General features: G+C 46.1%; 2 protein-coding genes across 2 annotated transcripts in view; one reads left to right on the top strand and one right to left on the bottom strand.

Annotated features, from left to right (window-relative positions):
- LOC308530506 (class I histocompatibility antigen, Gogo-OKO alpha chain-like) overlaps window positions 1-18,730 on the bottom strand; it is a gene marked incomplete at both ends in the record, with an annotated part of 248,585 nt that overhangs the window by 222,681 nt on the left and 7,174 nt on the right. The gene's annotated exons all lie outside the window — the stretch shown is intronic.
- On the top strand, window positions 1,214-17,401 carry NLRP11 (NLR family pyrin domain containing 11; the record flags this gene model as incomplete). The annotated part of the gene is made up of 7 exons (XM_081108329.1): window positions 1,214-1,490; window positions 3,635-5,183; window positions 10,385-10,552; window positions 11,145-11,315; window positions 14,675-14,845; window positions 16,807-16,977; window positions 17,227-17,401. The coding sequence occupies 7 exons, from the start codon at window positions 1,214-1,216 to the stop codon at window positions 17,399-17,401; spliced, it is 2,682 nt and encodes an 893-aa protein (XP_080964455.1).

The raw sequence follows: 18,730 nt of genomic DNA, 5'->3' as shown, positions 1-18,730 counted from the left end.
TGCTGGTGTGGCTTAACTGACTTCATCTGCTCAGAATTCTCCAGTCTGCTCTCCATTTTTCATTCTTTTTGTTTGCTTGTTTGTTTGTTTTTCTTTTTTTATTGAGTTTACGGGGTGACATTGGTTAATAAAATCGTACAGGTTTCAGGTGGACAATTCTACAACACATCCTCTGTAGATTGTATTGTGTGTTTACCACCCCAAGTCGAGTCTCCTTCCATCGCCATTTATCCTCCTTTACCCTCTTCTACCTGCCCCCACCTCCCCTTTCCCTCTGGCAGTCACCATACTGTTGTCTGTGTCATGAGTCTTTCTTCTTTTTCCCTTTGTTCAATGCCTTCAACCTTTCACCTAGCCCCCAACACCCTCCTCTGACAGATGTCAGTCTGTTCTGTGTATCCATGAGTCGTGTCTCCACATCCTTTGTTTTAACAGGTTGTTGTTTTTAGTCCTCACCTGAGGATATTTTTCCTCATTGGTTTTTAGAGAGAGTGGAAGGGAGGGAGGAGGGAGTGGTAGCAGGGGAGAGAAGAGAGAGACATCAATGTAGGAGACACATCTATTGGTTGCCTCCTGCATGCACCCAAACTGTGGGCCTGGGAGGTGCCCTTGGCCAGGAATCAAACCCACCACCTTTTGGTGTCCAGGACCATGCTCCAACCAACTGAGCCACCCAGCCGAGGCTATAAGAATGTTGCCTTTTAACACAACTGATATCCCATTTTTATCTTTTAAAAAATACATCTTTATTGATTTCAGAGAGGAAGGGAGAGGGAAAGAGGGACAGAAACATCAATGATGAGAGAGAATCATTGATTGGCTGCCTCCTGCACGTCCCCCACTGGGGATCAAGCCCACAACTCAGGCATGTGCCCTTGACCAGAATCAAACCTGGGACCCTTCAATCCGCAGACTGACACTCTATCCACTGAGCAAAACCAGCTAGGGCGCACTTTTATCTTTAACTCAGACGTCTTCGAAGGTCAATTGCTAAGGTCATTGCCCCAGAAAGAAAGCCTTGAGATCTCCTTGTTTAATAGACTATCAAAAAGCACCTCCTCTTAGGCCACAAGCGCTGTTTTTGTCTTGTTTTTGTTTTTTACGGTGTCCACTTCGAAAGAACGGGTGCCCCTGTGGAATGATTCTCTGATTCCCTCTTGGTTTTCTAGACCCCATCTTCTTTGATCCTCAAGATTCTTGCTAGAGACACAAGATGGAAGAATCCGATTCTTCTGACTCTGACCTGCTGTGGTATTTAGAGAAGCTCAGCAGAAAGGAATGTCACAGTCTGAGGAACCAGCTGGGACAAGAATGCATGGAGATTGGACTCCCACCCATCCCCAGGCTCGAGCTAAGCGAAGAAAATCCAGACCTGGCCAACCAATTGACAACGTTTTATGAGGCCCAGCACCTCTGGAATTTAATGTACAACATCTTCCACAAGATCCCGCGGAAAGACCTCTGCGAGAAGATCAATGCTAGGCGGAACCGTGAGTCGTGGGTAGGGGAGAGAGGGGCAGTGTTTAGGAAGGCTGGTCGTTTTGATAGAGTGATGTCTCCATTCCTCCAAAGAGGACCAGTGATGACTTGGGTGTGGGTCTTGTCCCGCCTCATGACTTTCTGCTTCTACCCATATTTTCTTCCCTCATGCCGACTGACTTAATGAAAGGAGCTGGCTGAAGAGTTAGACCTACCCAAAGAAAGTGCTGTCTGTAGCCCGGCTGGTGTGGATCAGTGGTTGAGCATCGACCCATGCATCACGAAGTCAATAGTTTAATTCCTGGTCATGGCACATGCCCGGGGTTGTGGGCTTGATCCCAGGCAGGGGGCATAGAGGAAGCAGCCAATTGATGTTGATGCTTCTCTCTCATCGATGTTTCTATCTCTCTCCTTTTCCTTTACTCTGCCTCTAAAATTAAAAACAACAACAACCCCCTCCCCCCTTTACAGTGCTGTCTGTACTTAGAGGAGATTGCAAGCATGATGCTTTGGGATAGAACTGTGAGATTTGGCCAAAGAAATCTGTGGGGCTGTGTGCAAAGATTATGGAGAATTAACATACTAGGTACTCTGCTAAGCATATCATGTTCATGGGCTGCCTCAGTCATTACCAAACAACTCTTAAGTGGATGTAATTGTATACCCCAGTGGGAAGAAATGAGTGTATGAGAGGCTAAGAGAAATTACCAAGATCATGGATCTAGTTCAAAGTGCCCCAGAGCTGAGAATCTAAGACAAACATAGCTGATTCTAAATGCCAGGGTCTTTTCTCATATTTTTCCCCATTCCTTATATGTTCTCCATCCATCTGGAAAGACTCAAAATATTTAGAGGGAACATCAGGTGACTCATGGCTGCAAAGGAGTCACCATGTCTAGACCAAACATGTCTTCAGGTTGACTACCATCCCTTGATCCCCTCCAGACAGTTACAATTCATCTTATGGAAGAAATATTTCAGATCCTCTCTGGTCTTAGCCCCAAATAAGTTATTGGGCATCCACTACTAAATTGTTGCTGATTTTTTTTAGCATAATAATGTGGTCCCCGTGTTTACCGCACCTTCTGATGTGAGACGTAAAATAGGAGATTGGTAACGTTTGTTGCGTCTTTGAATACTTAATTGTTGACAAAATCTCTCAAATAAAAAAGTGGATTGTAATTCAAGCAAAATCTTTTTATGGGTGGGGTTTGGGTTTAGTACTGCGGACATGCTATCCACCCCTATGTTCATTGCAGTGTTTTCAATTCGTGTTTTGGATTTCTTTGGACAAATGGCCAGATGTGAGATGACTGGGTCATAAGGTAGTTCTATTAATTTTTTTGAGAACACTCCATACTGTTGTTTTCCATAATAGCTGCACTAATTAGCAATCCCATCCACACTGCTTGAGGGTTCCAATTTGTCCACTTCCTCACCAATGTGTGCTTGTGGATTTATTGAAGATAGCCATCGTGGCCGGTATGAGGTGATATTGATGTGCATTTTGTGGTTTTGATGTACATTTCTCTGATAAGTGACACTGAACATCTTTTCATGTGTCTGTTGGACATCTGTATGGACATACTGCTCTTTGGTCACTCTTTGTAGTACTATAGAAATTACTTCCATATCTTCTGGCATGAATATTTCTGGAGAAATCATAGGAAAACATGTCTTGGGTTGTTTTCCTTTTTCATAACATTTCCTTCCTGAAGGAATCTGAATCTTCACATTTCTTCTTTTTCTTTTTTTATTTGTTAATCCTCGCCCAAGGATATTTTTCTATTGATTTTTAGAAAGTGGAAGGGAGGAGGAGACACAGAGAGAGAAACATTGATGTGAAAGAGACACATCGATTGGTTGGTGGCCAGGGATTGAGCTGGCAACTGAGGCACGTGCCCTTGACCAGATCTAAACCTGGGACCCTTCAGTCTGTGGGTTGATGCTCTATCCACTGAGCCCTAAACTAGCGAGGGCTGTCCCATTTTTCTTTATTTGTTCCTGATAGTGAATATCTTGTCATTATGTTTGTGATGAATGCTAGGAAGGAGAGATACTTGGTGAAATGGGTGTTTTTGTGTGGTCATGTGTGTGTGTGTCTTGAACTTTCATCTCTGTTCTGCATTTCTCTGCCCGGTACTCACTGACTCAGGGAACAAAGAAGCACACAAGATGCTCATCAAGAAAAAGCTCCAGGGGGAAAGATGCCTTCATAACCGTATCCATGACATATTCTGTCAGGACATGATCCTAGAACTTGCCGACAAATTTGATTTTGTCTTTCGTCATGTGAGTCCGGAGGCTGCCAAGGCCCTGAATGTGTTTCTGATAGGACAGGAGGCATCTGGGAAAACGATGGTTCTAAGAGGGGCGCTGTTTGAGTGGGCCAATGGCAACATCTGGGCGGATGTGTTCTCTTACGTGATTCACCTCTCTTCTCACGACATCAACCAGATGACCTCTGGCAGCTTGGTGGCGCTGATCTCCAAGGACTGGCCCGAGGGCCAGGCTCCCGTCGCCGACATCCTCTCCGAGCCCCAGAAGATCCTGTTTATCCTTGAGGACTTGGATGACATGGAACTCACGTTCCGCATAAGCCCGCAGGCTCTGTGCACTGACGGCAGGCAGCAGGTGTCCACGCCCGTCCTCGTGGCCAGTTTGCTGACCAGAAAGCTGGCCCCGGGCTGTCGCTTCCTCATCACGTCCAGGCCCCAAGGCCAGGCTGTCACCTGGACGCTCATGAAGAAGACAGACATGCTCATGACTCTGTCGTTCTCCCGTGAAAAGAGGCACAAGTATTTCACCTTATTCTTCAGGGACGGTGAGAGGGCTGAGGCGGCCTTCCAGCTGGTACAGAGGAATGAGCTCTTCTTGCACCTGTGCCAAGCCCCCATCCTCTGCTGGGTCACTTGCGTCGCCCTGCAGCGGCAAATGAACCAGGGGGCTGATTTGAAACGCTCGTGCCAAACGCTCACCGACATCTACACTCATTTTCTGGCGGACACGCTGACCGCCCAGGCTGCCGACCAGCGGCCCGTGGTCCCCCTGCAAAGTCTCTGTTCACTGGCGCTGGAAGGGTTGCTCCATAACACGTTGCACTTCACCGAGGAGGACCTCAGGAGTGTGGGGTTCACCCAGGCGGATGTCTCCACGTTGCAGACCCTGGAGATTCTCTGGCCCAGCAGCCACCTGAAAGGCCGTTACAGGTTCATACACTCGAAAGTCCAGGAGTTCTGTGCAGCCGTCGCATTCATGCTGCCGCTGGCTGAGCACGGGATCCCCTCGGCCTGGGGGAGGTGTAAAGGGAAACGGGAACTATACAATGATTTCAGTCCCGTCATTGCTTCCTTGTTCGGTCTTCTTAACAAGGAGAGGAGGAAAACTTTCGAGGCGGCCCTCGGCTGCCGTCTCCTGACAGACTATGTCAGCCAGTACCTCCTCACGGAAATGAGGTGTTTTGGTGATAATTTGAAAGCCATTGGGCACCACACACCTATGTTTCATGGTCTCTTTGAGAACCAGGAGGAAGAATATGTGAAACGGATCATGGACTCCTTTTCAGAAGCGAATATTTATGTTAGAGACCACCGGGATCTGATGGTTTCATCCTACTGTCTGGGGTACTGCCAGCGTCTACAGAAACTTAAGTTGAGTATTCAAAACATCTTTGAAAAGAGGTCTAATGAGCAACCAACTCCTAGGTGAGTCTTAAAATTTGTTCCTTTTGTTGTTATTGTTGATACGATTACAGAGGCCCCCATTTCCTCCCTGTGCCCCCCTACCCAACCTTGGACCCCCCTCTTCCATCTGGCCATCACCACACTGTTGTCTGTCTATGGGTGATGCCTATAGGGCAGTGGTCAGCAAACTGTGGCTCGCGAGCCACATGCGGCTCTTTGGCCCCTTGAGTGTGGCTCTTCCACAAAATACCGACTTCTGCTCGTGGGCCACAAAGTTTCAATCGCACTGTACGTGTGCATTCACACGTGGTATTTTGTGCAAGAGCCACATTCAAGGGGCCAAAGAACCCCATGTTGCTCGCGAACCACAGTTTGCCGACCACTGCTATAGGGTCTTTGGCTAATCCCTTCATCTTCTTTCATTTTGTTATTTCCTGTATTTCTAAGACCTGCCCATAACTCTAGTGCTTGCTGACCATCCCAGGGCTGAAACTAAAGGTAATACAGTCATCTCTAATGACTGGTGACTTTTTACAATCTCTCAGCTGCAGTTTACATGAGGGTTTCTGGGTTGAATATCAGCCTCATTGACATCTGGGGCCATCAATTGTTTGCTGTCCTGTGACTTGTAAGCAGTTACTTTTTTAAAATATATTTTATTGATTTTAGAGAGGAAGGGAGAGAGAAAGATAGAAACATCAATGATGAGAGAGAATCATTGATCGGCTGCCTCCTGCAGGCCCCCCACTGAGGATCGAGCCCACAACTCAGACATGTGCCCTTGGCTGGAATCAAACCTGGGACCCTTCAGTCCGCAGGTCGACGCTCTATCCATTGAACCAAACCAGCCAGGGCAATGTAAGCAGTTTCATAGTATCTCTGACTTTTACCCATGAGACACCAGTAGAACTGGCTCCCCTAGTTGTGACCATTTAAAAAAAAAAGGCTTTGGACATTACCAAATATCCCAAATCGCCCCTCGTTGATAACCACTGGCTTAACCTAAGTTCTTCTGACCTACTGTGTGGATTAACTGAAATAATCCTTATAAATTTCTTCAGGATGTTCCTAATAGCATAGACTATGAAAAATGTACCATCAATACCAGTGTGATCATCGATATAGGTTCCAGGGATAAGGACGTGGACCTTTGTGGGTGGGGCATTATTCTGCTTACTATAGATAGTTAGGGGGAAAGTAATACTTGGCCAAAAACCTGAACTAAGTCAGGAAGGTGGGGAAAAGTGTGTAGACAGAGGAAATAGCAAGTACAAAGGGCCTGATGTGGGAGTGTGCCTAGGGTGTTCAGAAAAGAGTAAGGAGGCTGATGTGGAATGAAGTGTGTCTGTGGGGGGAAGGGTGGAGAATAGTAGGAAATGAGGTTAGAGAGATAATGGGGGCAGATATTACAGGGCCTTGTAGGTCACTGTAATAACTGGCTTTAGCCAGAAAAGGTGGAAAACAAATAGAATGAGACTGTTGCTGTGGTGAGAACAGACTTTGGGGTAAGGGCAAGGGTGGAAGCAAGGAGGCCAGGTAGAAGGCTACTGCATTAATTCAGGTGAAGGTTGGTGGTGCCTTAGATATAAAGGAGGGTGGGTGCCCAGCCAGGGTTGAGCATTGATCTACTAACCAGGAGGTCATGGTTCGATTCCTGGTCAGGGCACATGCCTGGGTTGCAAGCATGATCCCTAATGTGGGGCATGCGGGAGGCAGCTGATCAGTGATTCTCTCTCATCATTGATGTTTCTATCTCTCTCTCCCCCTCTCCCTTCCTCTCTGAAATCAATAAAAATAGATTTAAAAAAAATAGAGGGCGGGCCAGATGGTTGGAGTATGGCCCCATGCATGGAGAGGGGGCCGATTGATTCCTGGTCTGAGCACATGCCTGGGATGTGGTCTCGATCTTCAGTAGGAGGCACGCAGGTGGCAGCCAATTAATGTTTTTCTCTCTTTCCCTCCCTCTCTCTCAAAACAGTGAAAACACATTAAACAATCACTGGTGTTTCTTAATAGTGAACATCATCACACTCAAAAGCACCACAATCAGGACATTGTCCCTTGCCTGTCTACAGACTCATCCATTCCTTTTGTGGGTCTGGATGTGTGGAGAGCAGCTACAGTGTTTGGACAGGTTCAAGCCTCGGACTAATGAGAGTGCACAGTCCTCTCATTTCCACGTGCCAGTCCCAGCTTGGAGTGCAGAACCCTCCCAGCACAATTGTAGCCAACAGCTATAGTTGTAAGCTTGAACCTATGGTCCAAACACGTGGCCCCACATGCCTGAGTGATGTGGGCTTGATAGAGTTCAGGTGCCTGTAATTGAGTAGGATCGCAACCCACAAGAATGTTGTAAACATCTGGACCATGTCCTTGCTTTGCCTCGTGGAATCTGACTATGAAATAAAGACACGGCTTGTAGTTCGTGGCGCTGTCGCTAGCTCTCCATCAGAGAGGACAGCGTCCTACCCAGACCCAACTTTCATTCTCTTGTCTGCCTTTTCTCTATCCTTCTCCGCCCCGTCTCAGGCTCACAGAACCTGGCTGAGCTGGCGCGGCACATAAGGCGCCCAACGTGGGGCTGAGTATGCCATGGCCGTGCCGGCTCGCCACATGAATGTTGTTGTTGTACATGTGGCCACCCCTTATTGCCTCCTGCCTGGCTCTAAGTGTGGGTTGGTTAGCAGTGGCTCTCAACCGATGTCTCAGTGAATGCCTTGTCTTCTAAATCCCTGGAGAATTGCATTCTTCCTCCATGTAGAACAATAAGGAGCCTCGTCCACTGGAGAGATGTGTGCAGTTTACTCCACACCAGGGAGACCCTCCGGGAACTGGAACTCTGTAACACTGACCTTGACGATACCTCTGACAGGGTTCTGTGTAAAGCCCTGAGCCATCCCGACTGTCAACTTCGGACACTCAAGTAGGTGTTATCTCAATTCTTTGGGGAACAGGAATAACTGGTGTGGATTTTTAAAAATTCCTTTAAAAAAAAATCTTGATTGTTGAAAGTATTACATATGTCCCTTTTTCCCTCCACTGACCCCTTCTAGCCTGCCCCCTCTGCTTCAGGCCTTCACCACCCTATTGTCTGTGTCCATGGGATATCTATAATAATAAAAGTGTAATATGCTAATTAGATTGGACAGCTGAACAACCTTCCAGACGACCTTCCGGATGAAGCTGGGGCTGCGAGGGCCGAGGCAGCCACTGCAGCTGAGAGGGCTGAGCCCCTTGCACCAATTTCGTGCATCGGGCCTCTAATATATATATTCTTTGGTTGATCACTTTCCACCCAGCCTCCCTCCCCCATAAAAATTCTTGCTCTCAGAAATTGCATTCCAACTGTATAATAAAAATGTAATGTGTTAGGCCCTAGCTGGTTTGGCTCAGTGGATAGAACGTCGGCCTGTGGACTGAAAGGTCTCAGGTTTGATTCCGGTCAAGGGCACATGCCTGGATTGTGGGCTCGATCCCCAGTAGGGGGCATGCAGGAGGCAGCTAATCAATGCTTCTCTATCATAAATGATGTTTCTATCTCTCTCTCCCTCTCCTTTCCTCTCTGAAATCAATAAAAATATATTTTTTAAAATGCAATGTGCTAGGTAGTGTACAACACTATAAAAAGAATAGTACAAGAGTATAGATGCAATCTTTGGGCGGTCTGGGGGGAAATTGAGTTGATGCTTGATTAGGTACCAGAAAGAAGTAGGGAAGCTGGCTACATGCGTGGTAGGAAAGCATTCCCGGCGGAGAAGATGGGCCGGCAGAGGCACTGTGGTGTGCAGGGAGAGTAGGAGGAAGTGAGGTCAGAGCCCTATTCGCGCCAAATCATGAAGACCTGGGCTGTCCACTTAAGGTGCTGGATTTTCTTTAAGTGAAAAACGATTTGTTAACTTATTGGTGTTAGCCATTCTGGTGGCATCTCCTTGTGGTGTTAATTTGCATCTCTCTGATAATTAATGGCCTTCAGCAACTTTTCATATATCTATTGGCCATTTGTATGTCCTCTTTGGAGAAGTGTCTCTTTAGGTCTTTGCCCGTTTTTTAATGGGATTATTTGTCTTCCTGGTGTTGAGTTGAATAAGTTATTTAGATATATAAATTTGGAAATTAACAAAAGTGAAATAAAACAGTCAGAGAAAGACCAGAATCTAATGAACAAAGTAAATTGGCAAACAAAATAGAAAGAGAGGCATGGATACATGGAACAGACTGACAGCTGTGAGAGGAGAGGGGGGCGGGGGACTGGATAAAAGGTGAAGGGATTACCCCAAAAACATATATACACAGCCCATGGACACGGACAACAATGTGGTGATAGACAGAGGGTAAGGGAGGTAGGGCAGGTGGAGTAGGGTAGGGGAGGGGGTAATGGGAACAGAAAGAGACTTTGCTTGGGGTGATGGGTGCACAGTGCAGTGTGCAGATTATGTTTTGTTGAGTTGGACACTTAAAACCTGTATGGAATTGTGAACCAACATCACCCCAACAAATTCAATTTTTAAAAATGCCACTTCAAAGCTTTGAGCAGATGAGCAAGATCTTGTACTTTGCAGTATCCCTGTGGCTTTGGGTGGACTGAGGATCATGGGAGGGCAGGTGGAAGGGGAGACGCCAAGTAAAAGGCTCCTGCAAGGATCTGGGGGAGAGAAGACGGTGGCCCGTGTGGGCGGTTTAGGTGGAGATGGTGAGAAACGACCAGCTTCTGCATTTATTCTGCAGGTAGTGCTGACAGCATTGGCCTTCTTTGGGGTGTTCTGTTCTTAGGGAAGGGTGTTCTCCACTTTGGGGTAGGACCCAGGGATTCTGGGACACTTGTGTTTTCTTCAGTAAAATTGTGAACTATTAACGTGTGCATCATCCTGCGGGTGCATTAGCCATGAGCATGTACGGCCTTTACTCTTGTGGGATAGACACATGGTTTAATTTCACATGAGGACGGGTGTGTGTGGTTTCTTGGCGTCACTTATGGGTACCATTGGGAGGAAGCTCATATGGTAAAAGACCCAGAGGATTATTTCCAAGTCAACAGTCTGATTGGGGGATTAGCAGAGGTCCATGGACTTGCCAGGGAATCTAAGATGCTGATGGTCTGGGAAGAAATGGCCCACCCTCAGAAATGTTCTAGAATGAAGTAGGGCAGGCAGGGAAAACCGCAGAGATGTGCACATTGCCCGAGGACCTTGACTGGAACTCTCCTGCTGTTTCCTCTTTGGTAGGTTGACCTATTTCTCGGTCGACACCAGGTTTGAAGACATGTTCAAGGCAATTGTTCACAACCGGAACCTGACATGCCTTTGCCTGAGTTGCATGCCCATCTCTTCAAAGGTGTTTTCGCTTCTGCACGAGGTCTTGACCAATCCGATGTGCAGCATCCAGCATCTGAGGTGGGTCGCCACCCACCTGAATGTACATTGTGTGTGTCGGCAGGAGTGGGGGGAAGAGCTGGGTGTTCTGGGGGGCTCTTTGGATAATACCTCCTGTTACTTCTCCTTGAGGCCACGATCCTAGAAGATTTTTGGCTCATGGTTCATTTCTCTCCTACCAGCGCCAGAGTGCAGAGAGGGAAGATGGCATCGTGTGGGCAATGAGTAGAACATTAGACAGTCAGAAAGTTGCTCAAGAGCCAATTATGCAACACAACACAGGTTATGTCGGGGGGAAATCAGAAGTCACCGTAAATGTGATGGTATGGTGAGTGTCTCCATATCCGAGTTAGAATTCTGAAACAGTGAAGATGCATATGGGGGGTGGGGTAGGGGTGGAGAGCGGGGGAAGAACTGCCTACTCCATCTCCAAACTTGCCCGAATTTGAACTTGGAGAACTCTTGTGGGGCAAGATGGAGAAGCGGAAGGATCTGTTTCTTGCCCATTTTTAGGAGGTGTCCTTTCCCTTGATTGGAGCTGGTTTCTCTTGAGAGAGACATGGCTTGGAAACCTGGGCAGCATCACCCCATCCGTGTGCATTTCCTCCTACAGCTTAATGAAGTGTGATTTGGAAGCCAGTGCCTACCAAGAACTCGCCTCTCTCCTCCTCAGCAGCAAGAACATGAAGAAACTGACCTTGTCCAAAAATGCGCTGAGTAGGGATGGGATGCAAATTTTCTGTGATGCTCTGTTCCATCCAGAATGTGTTCTCGAGTCGCTGGTGTAAGTCGGCTTATATAATCCCACCACGTATGCATTTGGACCTGAGCATGAATGTCTGAGCATGTGGTCAAAACACGATCATGGGTGTGGCAGAGGCTGGCCCAGTAGCTCCGTTGGATAGAGCATCATCCTCATAGGTCAAGGTGGCTGTTTAGATTCCAAGTTAGGGCACATGCCCAAGTAGTGGGCTTGATTTCCGGGGTGGGGGGCGCAGAAGGCAGTTGATCAATGTTGTACTCTCACATTGATGTTTCTCTCTCTTTCCCTCTACCTTCCTCTCCTCTCTCTCTAAAAAAAAAAACTTCAATATAAATTTTTTAAAACAGTAAAAAAAAAAAAAAGAAGGAAATCTGAGGCTGAGTCCAACTTTTAAAAAGACAACCAATGAAAGTATAAGTGAAACAAATTGATGTTTCTCTCTCCCTTCCTCTCCCTTCTCTCTCTCTCTCCCTTTCTCTCCTCTCTTTCCTTCCTCTCTCTCTTCTCTCTCTCCCTTTCTTTCCTTCTCTCTTTCCTTCCTCTCTCTCTGCCTTCCTCTCTCTCACTCTTCCTTACTCTCTTTCTCTCTAAAAACCAATTAAGCCCAGGATGGCATGACTCAGTGGTTAGAGTGTTGCCGCAACACCAAAGGGTCTCAGGTTCTATTCCCTGTCAAGGGCACCTACCTGGGTTACAGGTGGGAGAGGCAACCAATCCATTCCTCTCTTACACTGATGCTCCTCTCTCTCTCCTTTCCCCTCCATTCCATTCCCTCCCTTCCACTTCTAAAAACTCAATGAAAAAACATCCTCAGGTGAGGATTAGCAATAAATCAATGAAAAAAAACAACAACCCCACATATATAATGAGGGGAAGTATAATGGCTGAAAGCATGGTGTTCAGAGTCAGGCAGACCTGAGTTGTTACTCCCAATGGGCAACTTATTGTGTTGGCCACAGCTTATGTAGCTTTTCTCAACTTGCCTTTCACCGTCAGGGGAATGGAATCATCACACTCCCAACCTAATGGCTTTGGAAGGTGAGTTAAATAGGGGGTCGCGTAGGCTCCAAGCACATCTGGGCCATGGCAGCTGACTTGATAAGAGTGAGGACTTACTGTTACTTTCTCAATAAATAGCTGTGATTGGTGTCATGAGGAATGTGATGTCACTGAGGGCACCAGGAAGGATGCCGATAAGAGGAAAGTGTGGAGATACATTGCCCTGAAGTAGGGACTTCTGTTTATTCTAGTTTCTACTTCTTTCAAGATAGTAGACAGGGGGCTATATCCACATTTCTTTTTTTTTTTCCACATTTCTTTATTTCTTTTTATTGATTGGTTTTTAGAGAGAGAGAGAGAGAGAGAGAGAGAGAGAGAGAGAGAGAGAGACATGGATTTGTTGTTCCACATATTTATGTATTCATTTTTTTATTCTTGTGTGTGTCCTGACCAGGAGTCAAATCCTCAACCTTGGTGTATAGGTATGATGCTCCAACTAAATAATCTATGGGCAGTGCATAGTAGGTGTATTGTTGTTGTTGTTTTTCAGTAGTCAGAGGATTTCAAAACACAACACCGGGAAGTAAAACAACTCTTTATAGTCATTATTGTTCATGTATTGTCCTGTAGAAAAATTCATGTGGTTGATTGTAATATATCGTCTTCTTTTTTAGGTCAAACATTTCCAAAAGTTCTATTAATTCCTTCTGTTCAAAACTGTATAATTTTCCCCTCATCTTTGTCACTTAAAAATTATAAACCTTTGCTCTGGCTGCCAGGTGACTCCATTGGTTGGAGCATTGTCCTATATCACAAAAGGTTGCAGGTTCGATTCCCAAGCTGGGTCATAACTAGATGCTGGGTCATAACTAGATTGGGGGGACTCCATCCCTGGTCAGTATGCTGATAGGAGACAAATGATGGAAGTATCTGTCTTGTGTTGATGTTTCTCTCTTCTCTCTCTCTCTTTCTCTCTCTCTCTCTCTCTCTCTCTCTCTCTCTCTCTCTCTCTCTCTCAATAAAACCATACCCTCAGGTGCATTTTTAAAAAATGATAAACATTTCATAAAGGCATTCAAGCTTGTAATCAAGCTGATTATCTCTCCATGTGTGAGACCCTAAGGCTCTGCCCCTAGCTCTGTAATTTAGACTTAATGGTCTTGCTCAGTGATTTAAGGAGAGAGGTTAATACATGCTCTTCTTTCTAACTCCAAGTCTCAAAATATATATACAATTGTCTTCAAAGCCTCGTTATACTAGTATCTATCTGCTCCCCGAGGAACCTAGTAAGAAATTGCCAGTATTACTTAGTTTACTTCTGTTTAAAAAAGGGTCAGAAGTTATTGGCTCAGTACTGGCACTCCCAATAGGTGTAATGTCACCTTGGGATGCCATCTTCATGATTTGTTTCCTGTTTTATTTTTTCGGACAGATTTGAGATTTGATTCACGTACCATTTTATGCACCCATTTATGGTTTACATTCAACCCTGGCTGGTGTGTGCCAGTGGTTAGAGCACTGGCCTGGGCATGGAAGGGTCTTGGATTCAAATCCCAGTCAAGGGCACCTACTTGAGTTACAGGTTTGATTCCAGGCCCCAGTAGGAATGCATGCAGAAGGCAACCAATCCATGCTTCTCTCTGTCCCTCCCTCTCCCTTCCAGTGTCTCTCTTAAAAAAAAAATCGAAGGACTTGTAGGCATGCATATGAGCATAATTAATGGACACAGACACTGGAGGGAGGGGGGCATTTGCTGGGGGTTGGGAAGGCCAGGGGGAGGTCAATGGGGGAAAAAGAAGACATATGTACTATTACTTGTAATACTTTAAATCAGCCGTGGGCAAACTGCGGCCCGGATTTGAAATGAATAAAACTAAAAAAAAAAAAAAGACCGTACCCTTTTATGTAATGATGTTTGCTTTGAATTTATATTAGTTCACACAAACACTCCATCCATGCTTTTGTTCCGGCCCTCCGGTCCAGTTTAAGAACCCATTGTGGCCCTCGAGTCAAAAAGTTTGCCCACCCCTGCTTTAAATACTAAAAAAAAAAAAGGAAAAAAAGAAAAAATCAATGAAAAAAATATTCTCAGGTGAGGATTAACAAACAATAATGATAAGGTATACATTCTAATGGTCTTTCCCGTACGCTCAGAGTCCTAGAACCATTACTACCATTAATTATAGAATATCTCAGGTGGTTAAACTGTGTTATTGACTCAGAATCTTCTTCTCCTCCTCCTCCTCCTCCTCCTCCTCCTCCTCCTCCTCCTCCTCCTCCTCCTCCTCCTTTTCTCCTCCTCCTCCTTCTCTTTCTCCTCCTCCTCCTCCTCCTCCTCCTCCTCTTCCTCCTCCTTCTTTTTCCTTTTCCTTTCCCCACAGGTTGCTCTTCTGTTGCCTCACATTACGCTCCTTAAGCTTAATCTCGAGAAGTCTCGTCCTCACCGAAACTCTGAAGCACCTGGATGTGAGCGTGAATAACATACGAGATAATGGAGTGCTGGTGCTGATGATGTCCCTGGTGTTCCCAACCTGTTCGGTGCAGGAGCTGGAGTGAGTCTTGCCACAGTTGTGGTCTTCCTTGGACAGCCGTGTGGCTTCTGCGAAAGGGTTTGAGGATGGGAGTTGCCTTGTTTTACTGTTGTGACGCCTCACCTGAGGATTTTTTCCCCTGTTACTATTTACAGAGTGGAAGGGAGGCAAGGAGGGCAGGGGAGAGAGAAAGAGACAGAGAGAGATTGATGTGAGAGAGACACATTGATTGGTTGTCTCCAGCACATGCCAGGCATGGAACCTGCAGCTCAGGTACATGCCCTTGACTGGGAATGGAACTCTCAACCCTTCGCTGCATGGGCTGAGGATCTGACCAATGGGCCAACAGCAGCCAGGCAATGATGTTGGTTTTGGACATGAGTAGGGAAGGTAGAATAATGAGCATCAAAAGAGGTTGCCGAAAACAACTCCTTGGAGCTCAAGTCTAGCATCACAAAAACACAGATTAGAAATGGTATCTGATCACTTCATCAATCACATAATTGTTTAGCAACTATGCTGTACGCTGGAAATGGATACAGATGATTGAATGTCCACTGTAATTAAAAAAAATTTTGAAATCTGAGTCTTCAGACAAAAATTGTTACAGCCCAGCTGGTGTCGCTCAGTGGTTGAGTATCAACCTATGAACCAGGAGATCATGGTTCAATTCCCAGTCAGGGCACGTGCTTGGGTTATAGGCTTGATCCCAGTAGGGGGTGTGAAGGAGGCAGCCGATCAATGATTCTCATCATTGATGTTTCGATCTTCCTCTCTGCCTCTCCCTTCCTCTCTGAAATCAATAAAAATATATACAAAATGCTTACAGTGTTCTGTCTGTTTCCCTGGTTGTAAAATCATGATAGGAGCTGAGTTAATATTCAGTTAGAACTGCGAATATTACCTGACTGTTCTTTTCCTAACTTTTATTTTTGTTGTTCACACTATTGCAGATGTTCCCACTTTCCCACGTTGCCCCCATCTACCCAGTCCCTGCCACCCCTTCCCTCTGGCCATCACCACATGCGTGCCTGTGTCTATGGGTGATGCATATATGTTCTTTGGCTAAGCCATTCACCTTCTTTTATGGATCCCTCTTCCCCCTCCACTTTGACATTTGTCAGTATGTTCCCCACATCCATGGCTCTGCTTCTATTTTGTTCGTCAATTTTGTTCATTAGATTCCACATGTAAGTGAGATCAGTGGTATTTGTCTTTCTCTGACTGGCTTATTTCATTTGGCATCCTAATCTCCAGGTCCATCCATACTGTTGCAAAAGGTAAAATTCCCTTCCTTTTTACTGTCACGTGGAATTCCATTGTGTAAATGTGCCACAACTTACTTATTGATTGATTGATTAAGGTATTACATATGTGTCCTTATCCTCCCGATTGTTCCCCTACCTCCCCGCTCATGCCCTCACCCCCCTAGTGTCTGTGTCCATTGGTTAGGCTTATATGCATGCATACAAGTACTTTGCTTGATCTCTCCCCTTTCCTTCACACTCCCCTACCTTCCCTCTGAGGTTTGATGGTCTGATCCTTCTCTGTTTCTGGATCTGTTTTTGTTCATCAGTTTATGTTGTTCAAACTATTCCACAAATGAGTGAGATCACATGATATTTGTCTTTCTCCAACTGACTTATTTCGCTTAGCATAATGCTCTCCAGGTCCATCCATGCTGTTGCAAATGGTAGGAGTTAATGTGCCACAACTTTTTTATCCACTCCTCTACTGAGGGGCGCTAGGGCTAGTTTCCAGATCTTGGCTATGGTACATAATGCTGCTGTGGACATAGGGGTGCATATAGTCTTTCTAACGGGTGCTTCGGGATGCTTAGGATAGGTTATAGGTTACTGTTGTCTCTAGGGAGTCCCTTCTTCATGGACATCATGAGGGAGGTTCAAGGACACTCACCACTTCATGCTCTGAGAACCTTTGAGACGGGCGGTCATGATTCCAGTTCACCTCTCTCTCTGCAGGATATCTGGCTGCTTTTTCACAGCTAAGGCCTGTGAATACATGGTCTGTGCTCTGCAAAATAACCCCAATTTGAAGAGCCTGGAGCTTGGGAGCAATAACGTCGGGGATGCGGGAATGGAGCTGCTGTGTGGTGCTATGAAACATCCCAACTGCAAGTTGGAGAACATCGGGTAGGTCCCTGGGCAGGGAGGGAGCTCCTGTGTAGACTTTGGAAGAGCTAAGGGGATAAGTACAAGGGGAAAGGGAAAGTGGAAACTCGGATGTATGGGTCTGGTGTTCGGAACGACGCTCGATGGGCACATTCTCTAGTGCACAACTTGGGAGGGAGGTGTTCGGGGCACTAGTCCATACCCATATGCTTGGCCCACCTTGGCTCCCCAGGTACTGGGCCCAGCTCCCGTGTGCGTCTCTCCTCACAGGCTGGAAGAGTGCATGTTAACCAGTGCCTGCTGCGCATCCCTCGCCTCCGTCCTTATCAGCAGCAAAACTCTGAAAAAAATCAATCTGCTTAGAAACAAGTTGGGCAACGAAGGAATTGTGCAACTTCTGGAGGGCTTGGGACACCCAGATTGTGTCCTCCAGACGGTCGGGTGAGTGGGACTCTGTACCCCTTGGCGACTGGGACAATTCTGTGATGAGATGGTTCAGGGTGTACAGGGGATGGCAGATGCTGTGGCAGTGTCTATACCTAGGAAATGAGCAGAATGGTCTTCTCTGTTGGGATATTGAAAATATATGTAGCCCTAGCTGGTTGGACTCAGTGGATAGAGCATTGGCCTGCCCACTGAAGGTCCCAGGTTCGATTCCGGTCAAGGGCACATGCCTGGGTTGCGAGCTCCATCCTCAGGAGGGGGTGTGCAGGAGGCAGGTGATCAATGATTCTCTCTCATCGTTGATGTTTCTATCACTCTCTTCCCCCTTTCTCTCTGAAATCAACAAAAATATATTTAAAAATATATATGTAGAATCCTTAGAGCTAGAAGCCAGTCAATGTAAGTAAAAAGTAACCCTTGGACCCTGACAGGTGATTCAGTTGGCTGGAGCATCATCCCGTACATGAAAAGGTTATGGGTTTGATCTGCACTCAGGGCACATGCCTAGATTATGGGTTCAGTCTCTGGTCCGGGCACCTATAGGAGGAAAAATTTCTCCTATAGGAGATCAATGTTTCTCTCTCTCCCTCTCTCTCTCTCTCTCTCTCTCTCTCTCTCTCTCTCTCTCTCTCTCCCTCCCTTTCTTCCTCTCTCTCAAATCAATATCCTTTAGTAAGAATTGAGAAAGAACAATTTAAAATTCCACAAGGCAGTAGAGTTTGTTAGCCGGGCAAGAGTAACTCTTACCTACCCTTACATTAAGGGAATGGCATCGCCTTATTTTTGCCTATTGGTTCAGAGCCAATCACAGGTGCCTCCTCCACTCAAGGGCACGAAGACCATTGAAAACCATCTTGGAGGTTGCCAACCACCATATCTATAAACATTGTGTCCACATGTTTACACACTTCTGACAATATCTCGCATGCTCTTCCTACTTGCCTTGTTTTTTCTTTGGTTTGTGTTTTTGTTCCATATTATTCCCCCACCCCGGCCCCCTCCCCGCAGATTTACTGGGGTGTCATGGACATGTAACATTGTGTAATGAGTTCACATATGTATGTATTGGGATTTGATGACCATGATATGAGTAGTTAACATATCCATCTCATCACTTAATAGTCACCACTGGTGTGGATGTGAGAACTTTTAAGATCTACTCGTAGCAATTTTTTTTACTTCATTATTATTATTGACACTATTACAGATGTCCCCATTTCCCTATCTTTACCCACCTCCTTCCAGCCTGCAGCCCCCATCCCCTCTGGCCATCACCACACTGTTGTCTATGACCATGGGCTATGATGCATATATATCCTTTGGCTAATCT

The sequence above is a fragment of the Myotis nattereri genome (assembly GCF_964212035.1).
Source record: "Myotis nattereri genome assembly, chromosome: 15".
NCBI lineage: Eukaryota > Metazoa > Chordata > Mammalia > Chiroptera > Vespertilionidae > Myotis > Myotis nattereri.
This window is presented reverse-complemented; position numbering and strand designations above follow the sequence as displayed.